This window comes from Nyctibius grandis, chromosome 5 (assembly GCF_013368605.1).
Source record: "Nyctibius grandis isolate bNycGra1 chromosome 5, bNycGra1.pri, whole genome shotgun sequence".
Taxonomy (NCBI): Eukaryota; Metazoa; Chordata; class Aves; order Nyctibiiformes; family Nyctibiidae; genus Nyctibius; species Nyctibius grandis.
Window position 1 is genome coordinate 26943127 of NC_090662.1, and position 25437 is coordinate 26968563.

The 25437-nt window shown below is 40.8% G+C and overlaps 1 protein-coding gene across 1 annotated transcript in view; it reads left to right on the top strand.

Annotated features, from left to right (window-relative positions):
- Nucleotides 1-25437, top strand: part of CADPS2 (calcium dependent secretion activator 2) — a 337802-nt gene that overhangs the window by 144696 nt on the left and 167669 nt on the right. The window contains exons 4-6 of the mRNA XM_068400325.1: nucleotides 2391-2471; nucleotides 7755-7991; nucleotides 12136-12257. Of these exons, the coding sequence (XP_068256426.1) occupies nucleotides 2391-2471; nucleotides 7755-7991; nucleotides 12136-12257 (440 nt within the window). The remainder of the gene's footprint in view (nucleotides 1-2390; nucleotides 2472-7754; nucleotides 7992-12135; nucleotides 12258-25437) is intronic.

Here is a 25437-nt window from a genome sequence, read left to right on the forward strand (position 1 = left end):
CCTTACAAAACATCATTACATACCTACATAACCAAACCATTAAAATGTAGAAGTATCTCAGGAAAGAGTGAAGTTTAACAATAAGTAAGTAAGGAAATCGACACATTTTTAAGTGCTCAAGTACAAAGAAATAATAGGAAGCAATGCACAGTTAAGGAAAAAATGCTAAGATTTACAAAACTAGGTTGCACCTTCATTAACTTAAATTATCATTTCATGTGTTTTTTAACATGGAAAAATAACTAAATATCAATCAATCAACAAAAGTTTTTGCCTCTTCAAATGAGTTAATAATAGAGGTAGTCATTTAAGTTGTGCCTTGACACAGGAAAAAGTTTTAGCTTTGTTCTGCTCTCCCACACCCTCCTTTTTGCAGAAATCAAAATTCAGTCATCAAAATTACCTTCAAGCAGATATTTTTCAAGCAATAGCCTGTCATGCATATATTATTAAAATAATGTTAACCTTCTCTTAGCTCAAAAAGGAAAACAAAATTGTTTTTCGTATTAGACTAACTTTCATAGGTCAAACAAAAATAATTGCAAAAATTATGTGGTTATAATACAAAGGAAAATAGAAGTTAGAAATATTCTTGGTGACAGGTTCAATAAATAGTCTCTTACTCTGTTAAGAAATGGAAGAATAAAAATTTGGGAATTTATTTGAAATACTGTAACTATAATGACATGGCACTTAGTGCCATGGTCTAGTTGACAGGGTGGTGTAAGGGCAACGGTTGGACTCGATGATCCCTGAGGTCTCTTCCAACCTGATTGATTCTGTGATTCTGTGAAAACCTAAAAAAGAACGCTCTTGCCATTTATGCTCACAGTCAAACTAGAAGCAGATTTGCAGACACACTTAGCGGGAGGACCCTTCCAATCTGAAACATGACCCACCTTCTGCTCTCTAGTTTAAACTTGAGCCTCTTCTGAGCCTGACACCCATCAGGTTTTGTTCTCTTGCTTTCTGGTTGTCTGGATCAGTTCCTGCAAGGATCTCGTGAGACGCCAGATTGCACAGGTTGACACATTGCTTGTTCTGTCATCGCTTCTGTGCTAGCAGTAGAAAACTTTTCATCCTGTTGCTAAATGTAGTCAGATTTGCATTTTACATAATGCTGTGACTGACCTGTAAGCACTGGATAGTGTATTTTTAATCATTCCTTTTCTTAAATTGGGTTTTGAAAGAAAAAATGCCTGATTTTCAAGAGCGCCTTGGTTCAACAAGATCTACTGGATTTAGCTGAGCAGCATTGCAAATGAGATGGTGTTATGTGTTGGGCCTGATGCACTGAATAGCGGTCTTACTTAAAAAGCTTAGTTGAATGTAATCAGTCATTTACCAAACTAATTGTGTGTTCTTTAGCTGAAGATCTCATTTAATTAGAGAACCAATTTTTGCGAGTTTACATCCCCAATCAATTTAAGATTTTTTTAGTGAAGAGCAATTCAGGTATCCTTAAACCTTAGCTGCATACTAAATGCACTGGCGTCGTATCAGTGTGTCGCATTGTGTCTGTGGTTAGTCCTAGGGCCAGAGAGTGCCCGTCATTGGGACTCCGTCTTTGTCCTTGTTTGGCGTTTATTCAGGTAAGAAGGCAAATTGTGCCTGATCTTTCCCAGGTGCATCACGCTTCTTCCTCTTAAGCAGCCGTGCAGGTCAGTGCCTTGAGGTGAAGCCCCCCTTCACCTACACTGTCCCCCTGAACCCTTAACAAGTGAACAGGTGAAAAATGAGTTGGGGAGTCTCTTTTCTGTTGAGACCCGGCTGTTCTGTTGAGGTGAAGAGATGTGTCCGTCCCTTTACCTCCCTGATTGAAGTCAGATGTTTAGTCATGATTATTCCCTAGGTATGAAAATATTGGAGACTCAAAAATCGGATATGCCTTGATGTGAGCAGTTGGGCAATATTTGGGGAAAAGAGCTATGTGAGTGAAATAATATCATACTTAGAATGCATAGCCACACAGTTTTCTTTCCCTATACCTATATATTCCTATACAGGAACTCATGGCACCAAAGAGCAAATTTCCTTGCAAACATTTTCTAAGCCTGTCTGTCAGTCCAGTTTTCTGCTTCATGGAGAAAGGTTCTCAACTGCTGTTTTTGTAAGGAAATAATGCTGCTTCTGTTTAGCCTGAGTATTAAAAACTCAAGGGAATGCTGGCTGCCCTTCAGAGACCCTGACTGCCATGGGTAACTGGTGGTCATTACATTTCTTTCATCTTGGTAAGACTCAAAGCCATGTATTTTCTTAGTGTTTCACTGGTTTTAAGGCAAAAAAGATGCAATTAATTTCTGTGTTGTTTTTAACTACATTACTCACTATAAAGTTAAAATATAGTGTGTGTTTGTCACAGTTAACTTTATTTTTGTTCTCTGTCCAAGTTGGATAATGGAGATGAGCAAGCAGCCCAAATCAGACGTGAACTAGATGGACGACTACAGTTGGCAGAACAAATGGCAAGGGTAAGTGGTTGCTTTCATGTACCAAAAACATATCTTCATATGAGATTGACTGGGATGATACATAGTGTGTGTTTCCAGTTTCTGATTCTAAAATTAAGATGATCATCTGAAGATGGTCTGGCAGATACATTTCTTTCTGCTCTGGAGTATCAATGTCAACAGGTGTAGGAAGAAAGCAAAACTTGTTTTTTGTGAAGTCACGTGCTGTGTGATCCTACCTTTCCTTCATCAGCAAGTCCAGTGGTGAAACAAAGGCTATGTTATTTGCACGTTTGGGATTATGTATTTTGGAACTAAAACAAGTCATCTTTTACATACAGAAGTGCGTTATGCTGTGATTAAGGTATAACCATTACAGGCTATAAGTGATATACTTTTTAAGTATATATAACATAGTTTACATTTATAGATTAAGTTCATAATGATTATATTGGTATTGCAAGCAACAAAACTGAGTGAGTCTTGTAGGTCAAATTAGTGGTGATTAGGTAAATTATAAATTCTTTTTGTAAATTTTAGAAAGCCAAGCCTATTTTTCTCTCCTATAGCTTGTATTTTATTTCAGTGGACAGGATTATGCCCTTCTATATTAAATATCACGGGTGGGATTGGTGTTCTCCCTGGCGATATCTTATTAAATTTTGGAGAAAAACTCCTTTTTCACAGACAGGCAATCTCAAGTCTCTTCAGTCTTCTGTGAAGCCTAGGCTTATAATCAAAGTTGTCCAATAATCCTGTGTTTGCTCTGTTGCCTTCTTGCCTTTAGCTCCAAAAGCTACAAAATATTGAAAGCATCGATGTTATACTCTGTGTGTGCAGAAAAAAAAATATTAATATGATATTAATTGTAAAGCAATTAAGTTTGCTTGTTTCTTTAAAAGGAAAAAATTATCTTTTAGGTCTATGAAGTTCATAAATAACAACTTGGAGGTGTAATCTTCCTAAAAAGCAAAATGCTGTCCATAAAAGTTTCAAATTCATTTTAAAGCAAGTGAAAATTATGAGCGCTATTTAAACTGCATAAATCTTGTTCATTCTGTCTCTAATGTCCATTCACTGCACATCTGTAGATCTTTTAAAGAAAAATTTATTTATCCACTTTTTTACATGAACCAGTACTTGAAAATTATCATGATTGCCACAGTGTCATATGCACATTTTTGCATATAATAAGGAACTCCATGTCCTACATGGTACATCCCAGTCAGAAATCAAGAGTTTTCATACATCTATTTTAAACTACTTAAAATGCAGAAATTTGGGGGGGAGACGGGGACTTTGAGAGCTAGTCCTAATTCTAGCAGCTGTGAGAATTAAGATCATTTAAGCCTAAGCAATCAAATGCTGCAAAATACAAGCTTTATTCTCAGAACTCAAGAACAGGGTAGAAAGCTTTTTGATACTGTATTATGTATTCTAGCATCTTTGTTGGTAAAGAAAAGGGGTTTTAGTGATTACCTGCCTGTAAGAGAGTTATTAAACTGCAGTCTCAAAAGATCAGCACAGCTCAAGAGAAATCTCTGCATATAGCTTTTTTGCTGTTGTTGAGGTTTCATTCCTGGTTCATATAATACTGATTTTTCAAGTTGTTAATTATAAATGAGATGTTTATTTTAGCAAAAAAAGATAATTTAGCCTATTTAATGGAGGCAAGCACCTTAGAAATATGTTCATCTATGACAGATGTTAAAGAAAATTGGCAGAGTCCGGGTCTCTAGGTTTGCTGGTTTTATTAAACAACTCAGAGTTGGACCACCACCACAGTGAATGGTACCTGACTCAAATTCACTATCGGTTTATATAGAAACTAATAATCAATTACATCATAAACATTTCATAAGCTTCTGTTAATAATCCACTAACTATTTCAATTCCTCTTTCTTCCTTCATCAAGAGTCCACAAAAGTCCATTCTTTTCCATTGGTTAGCTGATCTTTATGTTCTGGTTCTGCTCCGACTCCGGTCGACACCCCGTCCTCGATGTTCTTGCCGTGATCAGTGTCCCATCCTGATCCAGGCTGACCAGAGTCCGGTTCCCACCGCCAGTGTCTCCTAAACATTCAACCTTAAAAACAACTAAAGTTATATTTAAAACCTTATCTATGCTAATTTTTATTTCTAAGTGTCCTATATTTCTTTTAAGGTAAAGAAAAGGTTAACCATACATCCCCTTTACTAAAATCATCAGAAGGTAATAATTCTAGGCCTACTCCTGCTTAGCTACTCATTAAGCTTTGATTGATGATTTGTTCAGTCATAGATCAGGATTACACAAGGAGCTCTGAGAACAATATCCATGGATTGTGAAAGCCCACCTGTGTTTATTCAGATAGACTTATATTAATTATTCTGTTCTTCATTCTATTTCACCCTTATTGATCCTTGTCTCCCTAACTCCTAAGAACTTTACATTAATTATGTGAAAATTTCTATAACACAGAATAAAATCAATGGGGAGTTTGTGCATCTATTAGAGTAATAAAATGCACCAGTACAGGTTAAGAGGTGATCTGCTAGAGAGCAGCTCCATGGAGAAGGACCTTGGAGTCCTGGTGGGCAACAAGTTATCCATGGGACAGAAATGTGCCCTTGTGGCCAAGAAGGCCATTGGTATCCTGGGGTGCATTAAGAAGAGTGTGTCCAGCAGATCGAGGGAGGTCCTCCTCCCCCTCTACTCTACCCTGGTGAGACCTCACCTGGAGTATTGCATTCAGTTCTAGGCTCCCCAGTTCATGAGGGACAGGGATCTACTGGAGAGAGTCCAGCGGAGGGCTACGAGGATGATTAAGGGACTGGAACACCTGCCTTATGAGGAAAGGTTAAGAGACCTGGGGCTTTTTAGTGTGGAGAAGAGAAGACTGAGAGGGGATCTGATTAATGTGTATAAATATATGAGGGCTGGGTGTCAAGAGGAAAGGGGCAACCTCTTTTCACTTGTGCCCTGTGATAGGACAAGGGGCGATGGATGCAAGCTAGAGCACAGGAAGTTGAACCTCAACATGAGGAAGAACTTCTTTACTGTAAGGGTTACAGAGCACTGGAACAAGCTCCCCAGAGAGGTTGTGGAGTCTCGTTCTCTGGAGACTTTCAAGACCTGTCTGGGTGCGTTCCTGTGTAACCTGCCCTAGACTGGTCCTGCTCTGGCAGGGGGGTTGGACTCGATGATCCCCAGAGGTCCCTTCCAACCCGTAACATTCTGTGATTCTATGATTCTATTTGCCTATCTATTTCTTTGTGTGGCTAAATTTAAAGTAATTTAAATCAAAGCATGTATGACCTAATGGGATTTTCTACCTATTGTAAGTGGTGCTATACTTTTCTAAGATAAACTTTTATGTGGTCTTATGAAGAGTCTACCCAGTGTCTTTTCTCCTTGAGAAATACATCCTGAAAATCTATTTTAGCTCTCTCAGAATCTGGACCTAAAAGCTTGTGTGTACATAAACCTGATCAGTGTCTCACATCTGTCCCCAGGGTCTTTGTTTCAGGATATGTTCCAGTACGTTGCAATCAGAGTTCCCAAAATTCCAGTGTTGTGCAGGGGGATGTGTTTTTCAGACAATCTGGGCTTTTCAAATCAACATAATTACATTCCTGTGCATATGCACTAAAAAGTAGTGGAAAAACCTCACTATTCTTGTTGTGTCTCTAAATTATTTTAAATATTATGTGCTATAAGACGGTTACAAATTCACCGTCTTAAAAAAGCAAAGAAAAGGTGTGGGGGGGTGGGAGGGGTGAAATTTGTAGACCTCAGAGTCTTTATGGAGGATCCTCACCCTTCTTTTGTGAGGGAGAGAAGTGGCTACAAACATTCAGGTTTTACAGAAATAAAGGCATCCAAATATTCTGATAGTGCTGTCTTAAATCATGGAAGATTCTAGTCATAATAAATATACAGCAAAAGGCATTGTAAAAAGTTTCCTCAATTTCTATATTGGGGTGGAAAAAGCACCTTAACAAGATGAAAGATCTTTTAACAACATAACAGTCTGTCTTCTCTGTCTTCTGTGTTGGCATATTATTATTTGAATGATCCTCACAGGATAAGGTACAGTTTGAAAAACACTCTAAAGTGGGGTTTTTTTTGCTAGAGCACACTGAACCTTACCCTATGTTTTTAGTTTCTAACTATAAATAACTTTTTTTTTCTTTTTCAATCTGTAATATACTGGCTCTGTAATGCTGTAATGAGCCAGACCACTGGATTTGCTGCAGGTGTTTTGGGCCACAGTCAATTTGCTTGGTCTTCGTTATTGAAACAAAATCAACTGTAAAGATTTTTTTAATGTAAAACATTTTATGATACTCCTTATAACAGCTAACAATAAAAATTGTCTGGTTTAGTAGCAAGCTGCCTACCTTTGCAGACAATACGTGGGGGGCAGTGTTTGTTTCTCATTTATACGTAAAACATATATATTAGAATACTTTAGGTTTTTCTTTAATCTTGAGTGACATATTCTCCCAAGCTGCCCTATATTCAGTATCAGGGGAGAAACTGTGAGTAAAATTGTCTCTGTACATGTTCATATATGCATCCCTCTTTGTTATAAACACAATATATAAACACTATTGTATTACTCCTACAAAGGAAAAAAGTGATTAAGTTCTTCCTAACCCTTATGTTTAAAATAATCCTGTGTGTAATGTTCAACATTACTTTCAAAATGCATGACCTATTATTAAAAATAGAAATAAACAATTATAGGAATTTCGTGTCATGGTTGTAGTTTAACAGCTTTATGTTAGAAGCATGAATGTGATTGACTTATTTTTGGTAGAATGGGAAATGGATGAGTAACAAAACTATTAGTGGACAGTTCATTTTGTCAATTTATAAAATATTTGAAGGTAACATTAAAGGTATATTGTCAAATGATACACTTAAAACACGTGTATTAGAAATATCAAATGTGTACATATTCAACCTGGGTTTATGGTTAAAAGCTTCTGGGGGGGCAAGAGGTTCCATTTTTACAAATGCCCCTTACTTTATATTTTTTATGTATTCAAAGAGATATTTTTGTGTACTATATTTGAGGAGTAAGATGGAATCCTCAATTCAAATTACATTTCTTCTTGTCAAACTTAACTATTTATAGGATGGGATTAGCCTTCCCATTACTGTTTTAAAGATAGATAGAAAAATAGATAGACACTGGTATTAAGACTTCTATTTTTATTAAATATCTCTTCACTGAGAGTAAATCAGTAAATTAACATGACATATAATGTGGGATGATTTTTTTTCCTCCTAACTTTTAAAATATGTCTTCCAAGGAAAGAAAATTCCCACAATTTGTAACAAGAGAAATGGAGAACATGTACATAGAAGAGTTGCGGTCTTCGGTGAATTTGCTGATGGCAAATTTGGAAAGTCTTCCAGTGTCTAAAGGTGGACCAGAATTTAAACTGCAGAAGTTAAAGCGATCACAGAATTCTGCATTCTTGGACATAGGAGATGAAAATGAGGTTCAGCTGTCGAAGTCTGATGTGGTCCTCTCCTTCACATTAGAGGTAAACACATATTTCACAGAAAACTTGTTGACAGTTTAAATTGCTAGAATATCTGTGTCTTGACACTTTTTTTGTTATTAGTCCTTCCTTGGTAATTTTAAAATTTTATGTTAAAGAAGTAAATGATTCTTTGTCTCTCTGATAATTAGGAGTTAGAATACAGCTATATGATGCTTTTTCCTCTTGCAGCAGTAGTTGCATTTGGGCCCACACAGCAATGTGGGCAGTTGAATGTCCCACACAAACGTCACTTTAAATGAATTCCAGTGCATTAAATAACTAAGTATACTTTTGAATGTAATAATGAAATACTGTTGTTATCAGGAACTCCTTCATGGAATTTTACAAACAAGTTGTGTTTTCTCACTGAAAGCGTTTAGAGAATAAGCAAACAAAATTTTTTACATAGTGGATTTTTATAAATTTCTGCATTTTCCTCAAGGAAGTAGCTCATGTTTACTGAGATTATGCAGGAAGTCTGGTCTATAGGGTTGCAGTCCTAATCCATATAGAGCTGAACTGACTTCAAGAGGAAACCACAAATACAGTTAGTTACCTAAACGTATCTGATGACAGCATCATCGCTCAGATCCAGTTCTGCAGATGTGCATATCAGGAAATGCTGATCTCTCTTTCAATAATAACAAATCAAAACATTTCCAGAGTGTATATTATGTATTTATTGGTCAGATGGTGCCGCACTTGTGTTCTGCACTTGAAGTGGCTTTTGTTTGTTTAACACAACGGATAATGTTACAGAATAAATATTTCAATTGTTAAATGGTTTAAAACAAAACAAAAAAAGTTTATCTTTTAAACAATGTGTTTTCTTAAGTGAAATTAGCATCTGCTTTTTTTCATGTAATATTGAAAATTCAGATCAATTTTTCTTTCCCATGTCATCAATATACACATAGAATCAAAAAAAATGTCAAAAATGGACAGATGAAAAAGCTTAAATCCTTTGTATAACAGATAAATGACTTATCCCACTGTATACAATTTAAATATTACTAGCTAATAATGTAAAATCCCAACATTAACTTTTAAAGACTAGTAAGATCCATCATTCCATATGCCAAAAAGTATTAATTCATCAAGCATGTAAAACTGGAGTGCAAGCCTTAGTACTGAAGTATATGAAATGCTAAAGTAGTTTTATAACTCCTGTAACTGAATCCTGGGCATCTCCATCACATGTGCTGTGTCTGCCTCAAGTGGAATACCAAGCCTGGAATGGTCCATAGATACCAATAACAAAGAGTAGTTCTGAAGCATCTAAAAAGTACCTGAAAAAGTTTGTTGATAATGTTTTCTATCTTGAAGGAAGTTTGCTTGGTGAGGGAGGTAAGAAGAAAAGCTTTCTCTGTGCCTCTAGAGAGAAATTTTATGTATGTACTAAAAATGATGTGATATTTGGGGGAAAAGCACAGTAAACAATTGAAACAATCTTGAAATGAAAAATGACAGGAGATATAATTTCTGGTACATTTGGAACAGGTTTGCTTTGTTTACAGCCCTTCCCCTCTCGCACCAGAAATGCAGACTACTAGGTCTGGTGAACTTAGCTTTTTTTCTTTTTTCTCCCCCATCACTGATAAGAATACACACAATGTTCTGCGAGGTTAGTAATCTACAGTTCATCCTGTGCAAGGCAAAGAATTAAAGTGTTACCCTACATGTAGCAGTTTTTAGTAAGGCAAATTTTCATTTTAAACATGGTGTTAACCACGTAAGTTGAGTTTCTTGGTGGACAAATATGTGCATATCTTACTCTTGGGAAGCTGAATCTCACAGGATATAAGGGCAAGAGGAAACAGCTGAACTGATATTCATTTAGACTGAAACATGGAAGGCGTTCTCATTTTCTATGCAAATGGGCAAATAAGAAAAGCTGATTGCATTTCCTTGGAGACAGAATACTTTATTTTTGGAAAATGTGAGGTCATATGTGCACAATTTCACATTTCTTGAGTAACACGTAAGTGTATTCATGTCATGTCTTTAGTGGCGTGACTTAACGAAGTTGGAGGGTAACCAGCAAAATCCCCACTGAGGGCTGCTGCTCAGGCACATGAACAAACAGAAATCTCTAACGTGTCTAAACATTAGGACAGAGTATAAGAACTCAATGAAAATTTCTTGGCGAGGGGGAAGCAGCTGAGGTTCACACTGTCGCTGTGTGCGGTTATTAAGACAGAATAGCAAAAGACGTTAGTAACATTTATAATGTTCTGGTGGGAATGGACCTTGCTGACTAAGATAAGAGACACCTTTGCATGTCACTGCAAGCAACAGTGACTGGTTTTGCAAGTTGGATGTTTCCTCAGATAGCCTGTTTGCAGAAATTTCTAAAATAAATAAATAAAATATCAAAGTAGTAGGAGAAGACTTAATCACTTATGTTCTTCAGCTGTTGGACAGTTTCAGAAATAAACAAACAATATTTAGGAAGCTGATTATCAGCTAATGAGCTAGTAAATCAGCTAGTGACAGCTTACTTCCTAATGAAATGCAAGTTTTTTCTGTTGCTGGAATCCAGAATTGCTACCAAAGGCAAACGTACTGTGCAATTAAACTGGAAACTCGAAGAAAAGAAGTATCAACATAAAAATCAATAAACATGAAGTCTGCATTCAACAAGGACATATGTTTTGCATGTGGAAAGACCATATAGGCAGCATTAGCTAGAAGCGTCTCTAGTGCAGTCTCAGTGATTGTTCATCACTGTGATAACTGCTTGAATTCCTGGACCACAAAAGGTGAAAAAGAGCGATGATTACGTCACTCTCCCTGAGTTGCTGTTGTTATTTATAAACCATAATAGGCAGTGTTGATAATTTATGAGTAATGTAAAAATGTTCTAAATGATCAATGACTGTCATCTCACTGCAATATTACCAGACTAGCAATTTTATGAGACATCTAACTATTACTAAGGTTCTGGGAGCTTTAAAGCACAAAGGATTTTACAGCTGGGGTGAAGTTTGGCTTAACATACTTGAATTGAAACGAACTGGCAAATATACGAACAGTGTAGTAGCAAAATATTTTAGTAGTTGCTTGCTGACCTAAGAAACCAATTGCCTCTAATGAGACCAAAAGTAGTTGTTACTTTTGTCACCTGTAAAACAATCAAACAAATACTGGTTTTCGTGTATAGTTCAGTTGAGGACAGCTTCTCTGCTGATTAAATGGACTACATTTTCCCCAGTTTCTTCTCATAGGCTCAAATGGGGCTGGGAAGAAAAGCAGCTTTTCCAAAGCAAGCAGGGAAACCTGACTTTCTTCTCAAATCTTCTCTGAATTAGAAACATATGAAGTGTAAAAATTCCAATAATTTCACACATTGACAAACCATAAGGTTTATAAAAGGCAGAGAACATTTGAACTAGGACTGCATTTGGGTCTTCTGAGCTATAACTGAGTAGTTTAGAGGAGCTGAAAAACTATGGGATCTGCCAAGCTCAGAATTTCCCTCATGAGGAAATTTCTCAGGGCACAGCTGGCAGAAGTGGCTTTTTCCCTTTCTCTTCCCCCTCGGCCCCATATGCATGCTGAACCTGGCTGCAAGTACTGAGCTGGGAGAAGAGAAAGGAGTAGGTAGAGGGGAAAAAGAATTACGGCTGCTGATAGTGATGCTCTGACCTGTCTCATGCTCAGCACACCACTGAATAATTTCTGAGATTCAAGGGTTGCAACCTCCAGTGTCACAGCACCATGATTAACCTTTCAAGATGTGATCAGTGTACTTACTTGTCTTGTTTACAGTCTGACTTAGTAACCTATTCATTCTATAAACACTTACTCAAATGACTGACTAAAAGATACATTTCCTCATGTATTAAGATTTAGAATTATATTTAGACATTAGTCTGAAATTCAACGACTAGCATTTAAATTATGGTTGGAGTGAGTGTTTGGACGTTGTCCAAGTAGAAACAGAGAAAAAATTTCAATTCCTACTATATGTTATTGAAAGTGGAAAAAAGAAGGCAAAATTAGAACTCTATCTGTGAAGATTTGAGTGGGGTTTGGAGATTTTTTTTTTCTTTTTTTTTATACCTACATAGAGCTTAGTACTGCAATAGCTGTGCCATGTAATGTTTTCCAAAGGATAAACTATTTGCTTTCTTTTCCTCAGATTGTTATAATGGAGGTACAAGGTCTAAAGTCAGTTGCTCCCAATCGAATTGTCTACTGCACCATGGAAGTGGAAGGGGGTGAGAAGCTTCAGACGGACCAAGCAGAAGCTTCCAGGCCACAGTAAGCTGCTCTGCTGTCACTGCGTCCAGCATCTCTTTCCTTCATATCACGGGAGAACCTAACTGCGTATCTTTCCAGTTTTTACAATTAAGTTAGCACTAGGTTATATGAAGTTTTTTCCTGGGTATTTATCTTAAATTCTTTCTAAAAAATGAAAATACAAATAGTAGTTATTTATGGTGAAGTAAGTACAAAGTGTGAATGCTGTCCAAATAAATGCCATTGAATGTATGTGTGAGAAAAAGAGCTGGAGACAGCAGCATTGTGTTCTTACCTGCATCCTCTGAAAATACAAACTTCTCAACAGATGTTTAGCCCGAGGTGATTTTATGTAGTCAAGGTTAATGTGCAGGTGGCCTTGTGGAGTGTAACTTGTACAATTGGTGAAAAATCAATACTTAGTAATCAGTCTTGACAAAGCTTACTGACCTGCTGAGCCTGTTCCATTTTAAATTATAGGATCCACTTCTTTCAATTAATTATTGAGGGAGGCAGTCAGCAAATTGACTTGGAGGGGAATAACATCATACCATCTGTAGTTGAACCAGTCAGAGTGGCAGAGAGGAAGAAAATTGTGGTTTTTTTGGTTGATTTGTTTGACCTTGCACACTGACTTCAGACACTTTTCTCTCTGTTAAAATGTCATTTGGAATCTTTTGTAGATAAATTCCAGGCAGCATGTTGGGGTTTTACTGGCACCATAGCGTGCCTTGTGAAAAACAATTTAAAAATTGCAGTTGTTACAGTATCTGAGAAAGCATCTTCAACGGAGTTAGGGTGGTAGTTTCTGTTCCATTCAGACCACAAATACGGATTTCTGTTAGGCAAAATTATAAGCACAGAGTGTTATCTGCCTTTTCTAAGGTTGGAAGGAGGAAGAGATCTAATTTGGCGGACTTTCTCCTAGTTACAGGAAATGTCATTGGCAAGTAAGCCAGCAGCCTACTCTAGTACCATATTCAAACAGCTTTGCACAACTCTAAGTATGTGGAACAAGAAGTAAAATTCACTTGTCGCAGTCCCTGGCTGTGTTCCTTCTCCAGTGCATAGGAATGTTCAGTCTTATCATTTACATGTAGTACGTGAGGAGCTTCTAAAAGCAACAATAACGTAAAAGACACAAAGATATACGCATTGAAGCAAGGTCATAAGTGGGTATGCAATATCCTCTGCTCGTTTGTGGACCTGTTGGGGCATTCTGTGGTGCCTCAGGGTCCCAGGAGATTCACAAGACTTTCTCATGGAGGGCACATCTCCAAGCTGTGCTTTGTTTTCAAACTCAGAGTTGCTGTCATATTGTTCCCTGCAACAAGTGCCTCCAACCTTTGCCTACTGTCACAGTCAAGGTTCCTTTTTCTTCTGATGGTGTGTCTCTCTTTTTCTCACCCTTGAACTTGTTAGCTTCTGTTTTAAATTCTCAATTAACCCCTGATGTCATGGGTATGGGTCTTCAAATCTCCCTAAATCAGCTAGAATACACAAATTTGTGAATCTTGGGCACAGTCATTCTCCTTCCAGAAAGCAGTTTGTAGATGTTAAGGGCCTTGTTTCTCTCTAGCTGTTTCCAGATATGGTGGAAAAAACGTGGTAGGCATGGTTCATGGTCAGTTCATGGTTTAGTTATTACATAATGAGGGCTGCAGCTTAAAGTTGTAAAACCAATCAGAAGGTATACATTGTGTATAGATACATCTGGTAAAAGTTAATAACAGATTAATTGTTTTTCCTACATGTCAAAGTAGAAACTTTGTGAAAAGGAAGTTCCAGAATAGATGGAGTCAATTGGAGAACAACTGGAGTGTTTCTAGGTGATGTTAGGACCTGCTCTGAGTGTGTAAACTGATTAAGTGGATTTCAGGCTCAATAGGTATGAGTTGAATGAATATGGGAGAAGGACAAGTTATAGGCTATTCCATATAAGTGATGCTGTATGAACCAAATTCATGTGGATTTGTATGGAAAAAAATATGCATCTTTAAGAAGTGGATGATTGAGAGATCCCCTGAACTGTACACTGGAAGGACAGGAATGGGAGTTACTGGTGCCATTGACCTGCTATCCTACAAAACAGTGTAACTTGAAGGGACACAGCTGACAGCTCTAAAATTGATCTAGTTCTTGTGCTCTTCTGAGTTGTACTCTTCTCCATTTCTGGCAGGAGTAATGATGAGGCATTGGTGTACAGTATGGTTATGAGCATATAGAGACGTGTAGTTTGTGAGCATATATAGAGATGTAGTTTGAGACAACGGAGGAGGATATTAAATTAGACAAGCAAGAAATTAGCAAATTATGGGCAAACAGTAAAGAAGATGGAGGAAGCTGCCTATGGAATGGGAGATCCTTTATTCCACAGTTTAATTTTTCTGTTAGAGCCAGATCAGGTTTTCTTGACAGTAGCAATATTGGGGTTTTTTTGGCTGATGGCAGAGGGAACTAAGAGGGCTTGGCAGTGTTTAACCAGAAAATTGCACTGGTGGAAGAGAGCCTAGGAAATACTGTTATAGGCAGGGAGGAGTCCCCAAGTTTCAGAAGACTTAAGGTGTGTCTCTTTTCTTTCTCCTATCCCAGCCTGTGCCCAGTCCTTCTAAGATCTTTCTTACTTTTATCACCAACACATCCCTTGCCCCACGCAGTCATCTGCCTCCTCTTGCCCTCCTGCTTCTTCCAGCACTCATCACTATTGTCTGATAGAGGCTGGCCAGGGTGATGGGGAGGGTCAGTCACTGAGTGAAGGGCTGGATGTTCTCCTGCAAAGAGGAGGTATGAGAAGAGGTGGAAACAGAAGTGACTTTCTGCTCCCTTTGGTGTTAGTAATGGTAATACTACTGGGAAGAGAGATGCCTCCTTTCCCCCTCAGTCCTTTGCCAGCAATGGGCAAAGTCATGTAAGTAGTGACCAGTGACCAGCTGGGCAAGCACAGCCAGTCCATCTCTCTTCTGATACAGAAAAAACAAGTTGTCAGGTGCCCTAGGCTGCTGCCTACTTTGCATGCTGCTGGAGCTGGCTCCTTACTGGGATAATTTTCGGTACTGTCATTCTGATATGAAGGAAAATAATCAGTGAGACTGGAGGAGAAAACACAAAACTCATTGCAAAAAATAAAAAAAAAAGAATCGAGAACCGTAGTTCAGCTCAGCTCTTCAAATCACCAGCAGTAACATATTTGTACTGACAAATCCCAGATAAATGAGAACATAACTTCAGATTTTATATAGGACGTGCAGCTAGAAAAGGGTAGCAAAGCCCTCGTACTAAGCGCAGAATGAGACAGTGATGAAAAGTGAATGATTACCACCAGCCTGCTGTGGATGACTGCTGCCAAGAGCTCTGAATCATGTGCTTGTCACACACATTTTCTGCCATTGGTTTATCATTTTAGACTCATAGCTACATTTATGAAAAGCAGTATAAAGAATTATTTATGCCTATTTTTTTCATCTGCAAAACATCAGTGTATGCAGTGCAATGCTACTACTCAGTCAGAAGTTTCAAAAGCTTTGACAGTGAAAAGGAGAAAACAAGATACTCAGACGAATGCTTCAAAATGGAGTGCAAGCCAGTGTGACCTTAGAATGGAGATTAATGGAAGCATGAGTCAAGTGGAGACTTAATTCAGGATTTATCCACTATTCCAAAATGCTGAATATTTTCTCAGTTATTTTTATGAATATGTATTTAAGTATTCCTCTGAATCCCTGAATGCTTCCATAAGAGTAATAAGGAAATTAGAAACAATGTTCTTTCTTAAAGGGGAAAGACCTAATTAGAGTCTCAGAGAGGAGAGCACAGTTTTATCCTGACAGTTTATCAGTAAGAAATATTTTCTGGTTTCTTATTACCTTTAACCCCTGTCTGCTTTCTCTCTCTTTGACTAATAATTTTGTGAGTTTTTATTGAAGTGCTTCATTTCTTTCTTTAACAAGGTAAATAAAGCACTGTTTATGTATATGTTACTGAGTAGCTAATGGTCATTCTAAAATGCAAATGCTATAGAACAATATAGTTTGACTGAGCATAAGACTTGGACAATTTGCAAACAGATCAGTTATACAGCTTCACATGCAAACCATATAAAATTTTTATTACTGCCTGTGAAATATTTCTTCATTCCTTCCAACTGTTTCATGCCTTTTAGCCCTGCTGAAAATCCCTCCAACATAGCCTGTGACCTTTTCTGCCAGAGATCAGCAAGCAGAGCCTTCAGAGGACCCCTTCAGTTGTATGAAGCTTTGCATAACTTTCTTGCTGCGAAGCCACAGGGGATCATCTTGCAAAATCCAGCACTAATTTCATTTTTCAAATGTTACTGATGTGGCTTAGTTTTTAATCTTGTGGAGTCTGGTGTCCACATGTTTTCTTATCATTGATATCTTTTCATTCTGAATATTAAATAATGTGATTTCTTGAAAGTGTTGTCTTTTGGTTATGTGTAATCATGCCTAAAGATAAAAGATGGGAATATGCTATCTTTTATCACTATAAGTGACAGTCTGTTGTCACATATTTATGCAATAGGAAAAGATCGCATTTTGCATGATGAGAAAATTTTAATGGAGCCAGGATAGTCTTCATGTAAACAAGACAAATAAGGTGATCATATTTTGCTGTCAGTGATTGCATAACCTTACAAAAAGGAATATTATATATTAGAAGTATGTGAAGAATCCATGATTAAATATCTGACCAGAGGAGGCAGGGAGCCTCAGTTAAGACTGCACAAATAAAGCAAATGCTGCTCACGTTATTTTTATGCCAATATTCTACCATCGTTAATTCCATAAAGTATTTGAAGTATGAGTACTTGTGGATACATAATTAAAGTTTACTTAGCAAAAATTTTATAGAACAGTTTAAAAAAAAAAAAGAAATTAAAGGCTTAATTTCTAAAATTTAGAACTTCATTAAACAACGTGGTCACTCATGAAAAAACTAATACTTTTTTAATAGAATGTTTTGAGGATATAGCCTAAGATGACGTTTCTAAAGGGAAAAAGTATAGACAACTTTTATAACCTGTGACAATCATATTCCAAGCATCAGCTGGTTTTATTTCTTCACCATAATCCCTGTAACTTTCTATTTTTATTTTTAATTAAGGGAAACAAAGAATCTTTCCCTTAATGTTTCTATCTACCGGCAGTCCTGGTTAACTGGAGAAGTTCCAGCTGACTGGAAATTAGCAAATGTAACACCCATCTACAAGAAGGGTCAGAAGGATGATCCAGGGAAATATAGGCCTGTCAGCCTGATCTCGGTGCCAGGCAAGGTGATGGAACAGATCATCTTGAGTGCCATTACACGGCACATGCAGGACAGTCGGGGCATCGGGGCCAGCCAACATGGATTCATGAAAGGCAGGTGCTGCTTGACCAACCTGATCTCCTTCCATGACAGTGACCCGCTTAGTAGATGAGGGCAGGGCTGTGGATGTAGTCTATCTAGACTTCAGTAAGGCATTCGACACTGTCTCCCACAGCATCCTCCTAGACAAACTAGCTGCCCGGGGCTTGGATGGGTGGACTCTTAAATGGGTTAAAAACTGGCTGGATGGCCGAGCGCAGAGAGTGGTGGTGAATGGGGCAAAGTCCAACTGGCGGCCGGTCACTAGCGGTGTTCCCCAGGGCTCAGTTCTGGGGCCGGTGCTGTTCAATATCTTTATAGATGATCTAGACGTAGGGATTGAGTGCACCCTCAGTAAATTTGCAGATGACACCAAGCTGGGTGGGAGTGTCGATCTGCTGGAGGGTAGGAAGGCCCTGCAGAGGGATTTGGACAGGTTAGATAGATGGGCCGAGACCAACGGCATGAGGTTGAACAAGAACAAGTGCTGGGTCTTACACTTCAGCCACAACAACCCCATGCAGCGCTACAGGCTGGGGGAAGAGTGGTTAGAAAGCGGCCCAGCGGAAAGAGACCTGGGGGTGTTGATCGACAGCCGGCTAAACATGAGCCAGCAGTGTGCCCAGGTGGCCAAGAAGGCCAATGGCATCCTGGCCTCTATTAAGAATAGCATAGCCAGCCAGTCTAGGGAAGTGATCGTCCCTCTGTACTCGGCACTGGTGAGGCTGCACCTTGAATACTGTGTCCATTTCTGGGCCCTGCACTTCAGGAAAGATGTTGAGGTGTTGGAGCGAGTCCAGAGGAGGATGACCAAACTGGTGAAGGGTCTGGAGGGTATGACCTATGAGAAGCAGCTGAGGGAGCTGGGGTTGTTTAGCCTGGAGAAGAGGAGGCTCAGAGGTGACCTTATTGCAGTCTACAACTACCTGAAGGGAGGTTGTAGTGAAGTGGGAGTCGGCCTCTTCTCCCAGGCAACTAGTGATAGGACAAGAGGACATAGCCTCAAGCTTCGCCAGGGGAGGTTCAGGTTGGACATTAGGAAGAATTTCTTTTCAGAAATGGTCATTAGACATTGGAACGGGCTGCCCAGGGAGGTGGTGGAGTCACCATCTCTGGATGTGTTTAAGAAAAGACTGGACATGGCCCCATGTCAGGGCAATGGTTGGACTCGATGATCCCAGAGGTCTCTTCCAACCTGATTGATTCTGTGATTCTATGATCATACCTACAACCGTCACCTAACTTGTAGTTGCACGACACAGATGTACAGTATGTAAAGAAAGAGAAGGCACACCTGCTCTTTTTTTTTCCATTTGATACTGCTCTGTGTGTGATACATCTGCATAAATGAGGTTAATTTTGGTCAGTAATACTTTAATTACGCTGTTAGTTTTCAGTAATCATTCCTTATATTGTTTACATGTGTAGGAATCCGTGTTACTGCTCTTGCACAGGAGAAAAAGTAGAATTGAAAAAGTTGTCCCTGCCTCATATTTCTTCAAGTCTTAAGTATAAAACTAGAGACTAAACATAGGAAGAAACAAGGGACAGAAGCACAAGTGTTTGCTAATCAGATAGGCAGTAATCAGATAGGGAGTAATCAAACTAGCCTGTTGCTGACAAGCCGACCAGCTCTCCTTAGGGTGTGGGGGTTTTTTCCGTTGTTTCTCTGCATGCTTTTTTGTTGAAATGAGCATATTTGCATATGAGATTTTTACAGAGGGATAATGAGATTGCAGTTTCATAGTGTCTGATTTAACTGTGCTTGGCTTGTTGTTCATATGCTTCCTATTACACCCTCTGAGGATAAATCCTCTTTAGGATTTAGCTTCTTGAACAGAGTCTTTAACTTGATGGATTTCACCTGTTCTTTTGACTATTACCTCTGGAAGTTTTTTACTTACAGATAAGTGCAGTAAAATCTAGCATTGATCACAGAATCACAGAATCACAGAATGTTAGGGATTGGATCTAGTCCAATCCCCCTGCCGGAGCAGGATTGCCTAGACCATATCACACAGGAACGCGTCCAGGCGGGTTTTGAATGTCTCCAGAGAAGGAGACTCCACAACCTCTCTGGGCAGCCTGTTCCAGTGTTCGGTCACCCTCACCGTAAAGAAGTTTTTCCTCATATTTATGTGGAACCTCCTGTGTTCCAGCTTGCACCCATTGCCCCTTGTCCTGTCAAGGGATGTCACTGAGAAGAGCCTGGCTCCATCCTCATGACACTTGCCCTTTCCATATTTATAAACATTAATGAGGTCACCCCTCAGTCTCCTCTTCTCTAAGCTAAAGAAAGAGACCCAGCTCCCTCAGCCTCTCCTCATAAGGGAGATGTTCCACCCCCTTAATCATCTTCGTGGCTCTGCGCTGGACTCTCTCTAGCAGTTCCTTGTCCTTCTTGAACTGAGGGGCCCAGAACTGGACACAATATTCCAGATGCGGCCTCACCAGGGCAGAGTAGAGGGGGAGGAGAACCTCTCTCGACCTGCTAACCACACCCCTTCTAATACAGCCCAGGATGCCATTGGCCTTCTTGGCCACAAGGGCAAACTGTTGGCTCATGGTCATCCTGCTGTCCACTAGGACCCCCAGGTCCCTTTCCCCTACGCTGCTCTCCAATAGGTCTGTCCCCAGCTAGTACTCATACATGGGGTTGTTCTTGCCCAGATGCAGGACTCTACACTTGCCCTTGTTATATTTCATTAAGTTTCTCCCTGCCCAACTCTCCAGCCTGTCTAGGTCCCTCTGAATGGCTGCGCAGCCTTCCCGTGTGTCAGCCACTCCTCCCAGTTTTGTGTCATCAGTGAACTTGCTGACAGTGCACTCTATTCCCTCATCCAAGTCATTAATGAATATATTGAATAGAACTGGTCCCAGTACCGACCCTTGAGGGACTCCGCTAGACACAGACCTCCAACTGGACTCTGTCCCATTGACCACCACTCTCTGGCTTCTTTCCTTCAGCCAGTTCACAATCCACCTCATTACCCGATCATCCAGACCACACTTCCTCAGTTTAGCTGCGAGGATGCTGTGGGAGACCGTGTCAAACGCTTTACTGCAATCAAGATAGACCACATCCACAGCTTTACCATCATCTATCCACCGGGTTACGTCCTCATAAAAGGCTATCAAGTTGGTTAAGCATGACTTCCCCTTGGTGAAGCCATGCTGAGTGCCCCTAATGATCCCCCTATCCTTGATGTGCCTAGAGACAGCACCAAGGACAAGTTGTTCCATCACCTTTCCGGGGATGGAGGTGAGGCTGACCGGTCTATAGTTACCCGGGTTCTCCTTCTTGCCCTTTTTGAAGACTGGAGTGACATTCGCTTTCCTCCAGCCCTCAGGCACCTCTCCCGTTGCCCACGACTTAGCAAAGATGATGGAGAGTGGCCTAGCAATGACTTCCGCCAGCTCCCTCAGCACCCGCGGGTGCATCCCATCAGGGCCCATGGATTTATGGACGTCCAGATTGTTTAATTGGTCCCTGACCCAGCCCTCATCTACCAAGACAGATTTCTCCTCTATCCTGACTTCTTCTGAGGCCTCAGGGGTCCGGGGCTCCTCAGGACAGCCTCCAGCAGTATAGACAGAGGCAAAGAAGGCATTCAGTAACTCCGCCTTCTTTTTATCCTCTGTCTCCAGGGCACCCACCTCATTCATCAGTGGGCCTACATTGCCTCTAGTGTTGGCTTTACCTGCATGTATTTGAAGAAGCCCTTTCTGTTGTCCTTGACCTCTCTTGCAAGGTTTAATTCCAAGGAGGCCTTAGCTTTCCTAGTTGCCTCCCTACATCCTCTGACAACAGACTTATATTCCTCCCAAGTGGCCAGCCCCTCCTTCCATGATCTGTACACTCTCTTCTTCCACTTGAGTTTGCCCAGCAGTTCCCTGTTTAACCATGCAGGTCTCCTGCTACCCTTCCTTGACTTCCTACCTGCTGGGATGCTCTGATCTTGAGCTCGGAAAAAGCAGTCCTTGAATGCTAACCAACTATCTTGGCCCCCCTTACCTTCTAGTACCCTGTCCCATGGGATTTCCCCTAGCAATTGCTTGAAAAGGCCAAAGTTGGCCCTCCTGAAGTCCAGGGTTGGGATTCTGCTAGCTATTCTGTTCCTGCCACATGAGATCCTGAACTCTACCATCTCATGGTCACTACCACCAAGGCTGCCCTCAACCTTCACCTCTTCAACCAGACCCTCCTTGTTAGGGAGGATAAGATCCAGCAGCGCTCCTCTCCTAGTTGGCTCATCCACCATTTGCATCAGAAAGTTATCATCAATGCACTGGAGGAACCTCCTGGACTGAGGATGGCTGGCTGAGTAGGCCTCCAAGCAAATATCAGGGTAGTTGAAATCCCCCACAACAACCAGGCCCTGTAATTGCGAGACTGCTCTCAGCTGCCTGTAGAAGGCCTCATCACCCTCCTCATCCTGATCAGGTGGCCTGTAATAGACACCCACAACAGTATCACCCCTGCCAGCCTGCCCCTTAATTCGCACCCACAAACTCTCAACTCGCTCCTGATCCGCCCCTGGACAGAACTCAATACATTCTAGCTGCTCACTCACATAAAGAGCAACTCCACCACCTCTCCTTAGTGGCCTGTCTTTCCTGAACAAGACATAGCCATCCATGACCACATTCCAGTCATGCGAGGCGTCCCACCAAGTCTCTGTAATTGCCACTAAATCATAGCCCCCCAACCGAACATGGATTTCTAACTCCTCCTGTTTATTCCCCATGCTGCGTGCATTGGTGTACAGGCATTTCAGGGAGCGAGCTGAGCACACCGATTTCACCCCAGGGGGATGGGAGGCCTCCTGGTCTACCTCAACACTAGAGCGTTGCCCCAGTGGTACAAGCCCAGCTACTACCCCATCCCCCTTCGAATCTAGTTTAAAGCTCTCCGAATGAGCCCTGCTAATTCCTGTCCCAGAACCCTTTTGCCCCTATGACATAAACCTTTCCCATGTATTACGGTCACGCCTGGTGTCTTATAAAACCAGCCATTATCAAAGAACCCAAAGCCCTGCCTGTAGCACCAGTCTCGTAGCCAGGCATTAATAGAGAGAATCCTACTATTCCATCCCACGTCATCACCTGAAAATGGAAGGAGGGAGGAGAAAAAAACTTGTGCCCCAGACTCTTTCACCAACCGTCCTAGGGCCTTGTAGTCTTTCTTCATCCCCCTCAGACTACGGGATGCAGCTTCTTCCCCACCTGTCTGGAAGATCAGCAGGGGGTAGTAGTCTGTGGCCTTCACCAGGCTGGGGAGTTGCCTGGTGATATCCCTGATTCGGGCTCCAGGCAGACTGCAGACCTCCCTGTGATGGAGGTCAGCTCTGCATATTGGGCCCTCAGGTCCCTTTAGGAAGGAGTCTCCAACCACTAAAACTCTTCTCTTCTTCCTTGTGGAGGAGGTAGCTATACGCCTGTCAGGTTTTTCTGACTGTGGTGGGACCTCTGATATAGGTTGCCTCTCCACCACATCCCCATTGGACCGGCTGTATTCCACTAGGGTTTCATATCTATTGCTCAGAGGCACCTGTGGAGGCAAGGTAGGCAAGGAGGGCACTCGCCTTTTGCGGCGGCCATAGACTTGCCTCCACTCACTCCTTTCCTCTAGGTTATTGTTTTCCACCTGAGAGGGGCTGAGTACAGTTGTCCCTCGATCCTGGGAGCTCTCCAGCAGGTGCTCCCATTTTTGTTGCAGGGAAGGCAGAGCCTGGCTCCACCAGTCTATCTCCATTTCAGCCTCCCGAATGCTCCTAAGCCTTTCTACTTCGGCTTGAAGCCTTTCAACCTGGCTTTGCAGCTGTGCCGCTCGGCCGAGCAGATCATCTACCTGCTCACAGCGCACACAGCCCCCTGTCACCACAGAGACGCTGTAGCATTCCCTGCAGCCGGCAACCTGCACCATCGCCTCCTTCCGTGGGAGCTCTGTCTGGGTTCCCACATCCATTTTGGTCTTCTTCCGCCGGGTAGATACCATTGTTCTTTCACTGAGCTGGGAAATACCTGTTGGTGACACCCCTGCTTCACAGCTCCTTGGCACCTTCCTCGCCTTGTGCACTGGGAGGGAGTCAGCGCCCTCCCCAACGAGCTGCAAACGGCTGTGGCCTCCCCGCTCCGGGACTCACACAGTCACTGCTGACTCTCCCTCTCCCCTCTGGCCAGGGACTAGTCCCTGTCCTCCCAGAGGCTCTTTATCACCCGATCGACAGGGGGTGGTGCTACGCCCCCTCCTCTCCTCATTCGTTGCCGGGAACTTCCTTGTCCGGGGTGGGGGGGAAGCAGCTCGGGGCTGCTGCTCGGGGGGCCCAGAGTATGAAAACCGCCCGGTTACAGCCCGATGTCGCCCTCGCCCCCGCACTCACCTCAGTCGCTGCCGCCGCTGCCGCCGCTGTCGCTGCTGCTGTATTGATCTTACAGAGGATAACAAAGTACAATTTTCAGCCTACTTTTGGCATCCAGACTTATTTTCTTTAAAACATAAATACATTTTATGCAACATTTACAAAAGTGAAGTTGTGTGTTAGATAACCTCTGTGTATTATTAGTAAGATCATTTCGAAGGCTAAAAGCCTGAGAGATGTAATTGTGTTCATGTGGACAATGTTGAAAACTTGGTGAAGGTGAGCGTGGTACTTTAATAAGTATTTTGGAATTTTAGGGAAGCCGGTGGGGTAAGGATCATGACAGGAAACAAGTATTTCTGCTTTCATAAACTAGGTTTGATTGAGTTGCATAATGATTATTCTCATTTGCTCTAAGATTCATCTTTATATCTTCAAAGGATAAATTCCATCATGGCTTTCATCGTGTCATATGTCAGTAAGTCTGTCTTTTTTGGATTTTCATGATTGGAGCAATTCACAAAATAGGGTGGAAGAAATTGCTTTTCAAAAAATTGGATGCTATGAGCCAATACCATATATGTCAGTCTAGTATCTAGCTGTGAAGAGGAAAAAAGAAATTGCCAGTAGGAAATTACTTGATGTTTTCTTGGTTCTTCAAAGGAAAGATGGAGAAGAAAAAAAATACACATTTATCCCAGCCTGTGTTCTGGATTAATGATGGAAGATTTTCACAAAAGGAATATGAATTCAGCTCAAAATTTACGTCCCAGTTTTATTCAGTTATTCTTGATCAATGGCTTCCTTCTTTAAAGAAAGGAAATAATACCTAATCAGCTCAGATATAAAGAGCAATATGATATCCACCAGAAAAATATATGCGATTTCTAAAATAAGTAAGTTTCTATGCTATGTTCTATCATTGATTACTATTTTATATTGTCTAAGAGATTTTTTACCTCTCTTATGGCAGAGAAATATGAATTACATATAGGCTCTTAATAGTAAAAGAAATTTGAAATTCAACTGGATAATAACCTGAGCAGCCTGATTTTAACTGGCCTTGCTCTGAGCAGGGTTTGAACTAGATGACCTCCAGAGGTTCCTTCCAGCCTAAATTTTATGGTGATTCTATGATTAACTCCCAAAATATTATCTCATAAGTCTCTCTATCTAAGGGACTTCTGAAAACCACTGCTGTTAGAAGGGAATATTTACTTGTCAGATCAAGACAAGTGTGGCATGGAAGAAATTGGGATGAGAGGAGGAAGGAGAGAATAAAGTTGGTTGTAATCTCTATTCTACTTGAATAGTTAGCAATAAACGTAATCCTTCTGCCACCAGGGCATATCCTTTTTTAATTTTCTTCACCTTAATCTTTTTGATTGTTCTGGCTAAATTCTGGTTGTTCTCCTTGCTCAGCATGCTAATAATTGACTGAAAGTAACCAGGATTTCTGCCCTGGTGTAATGTTT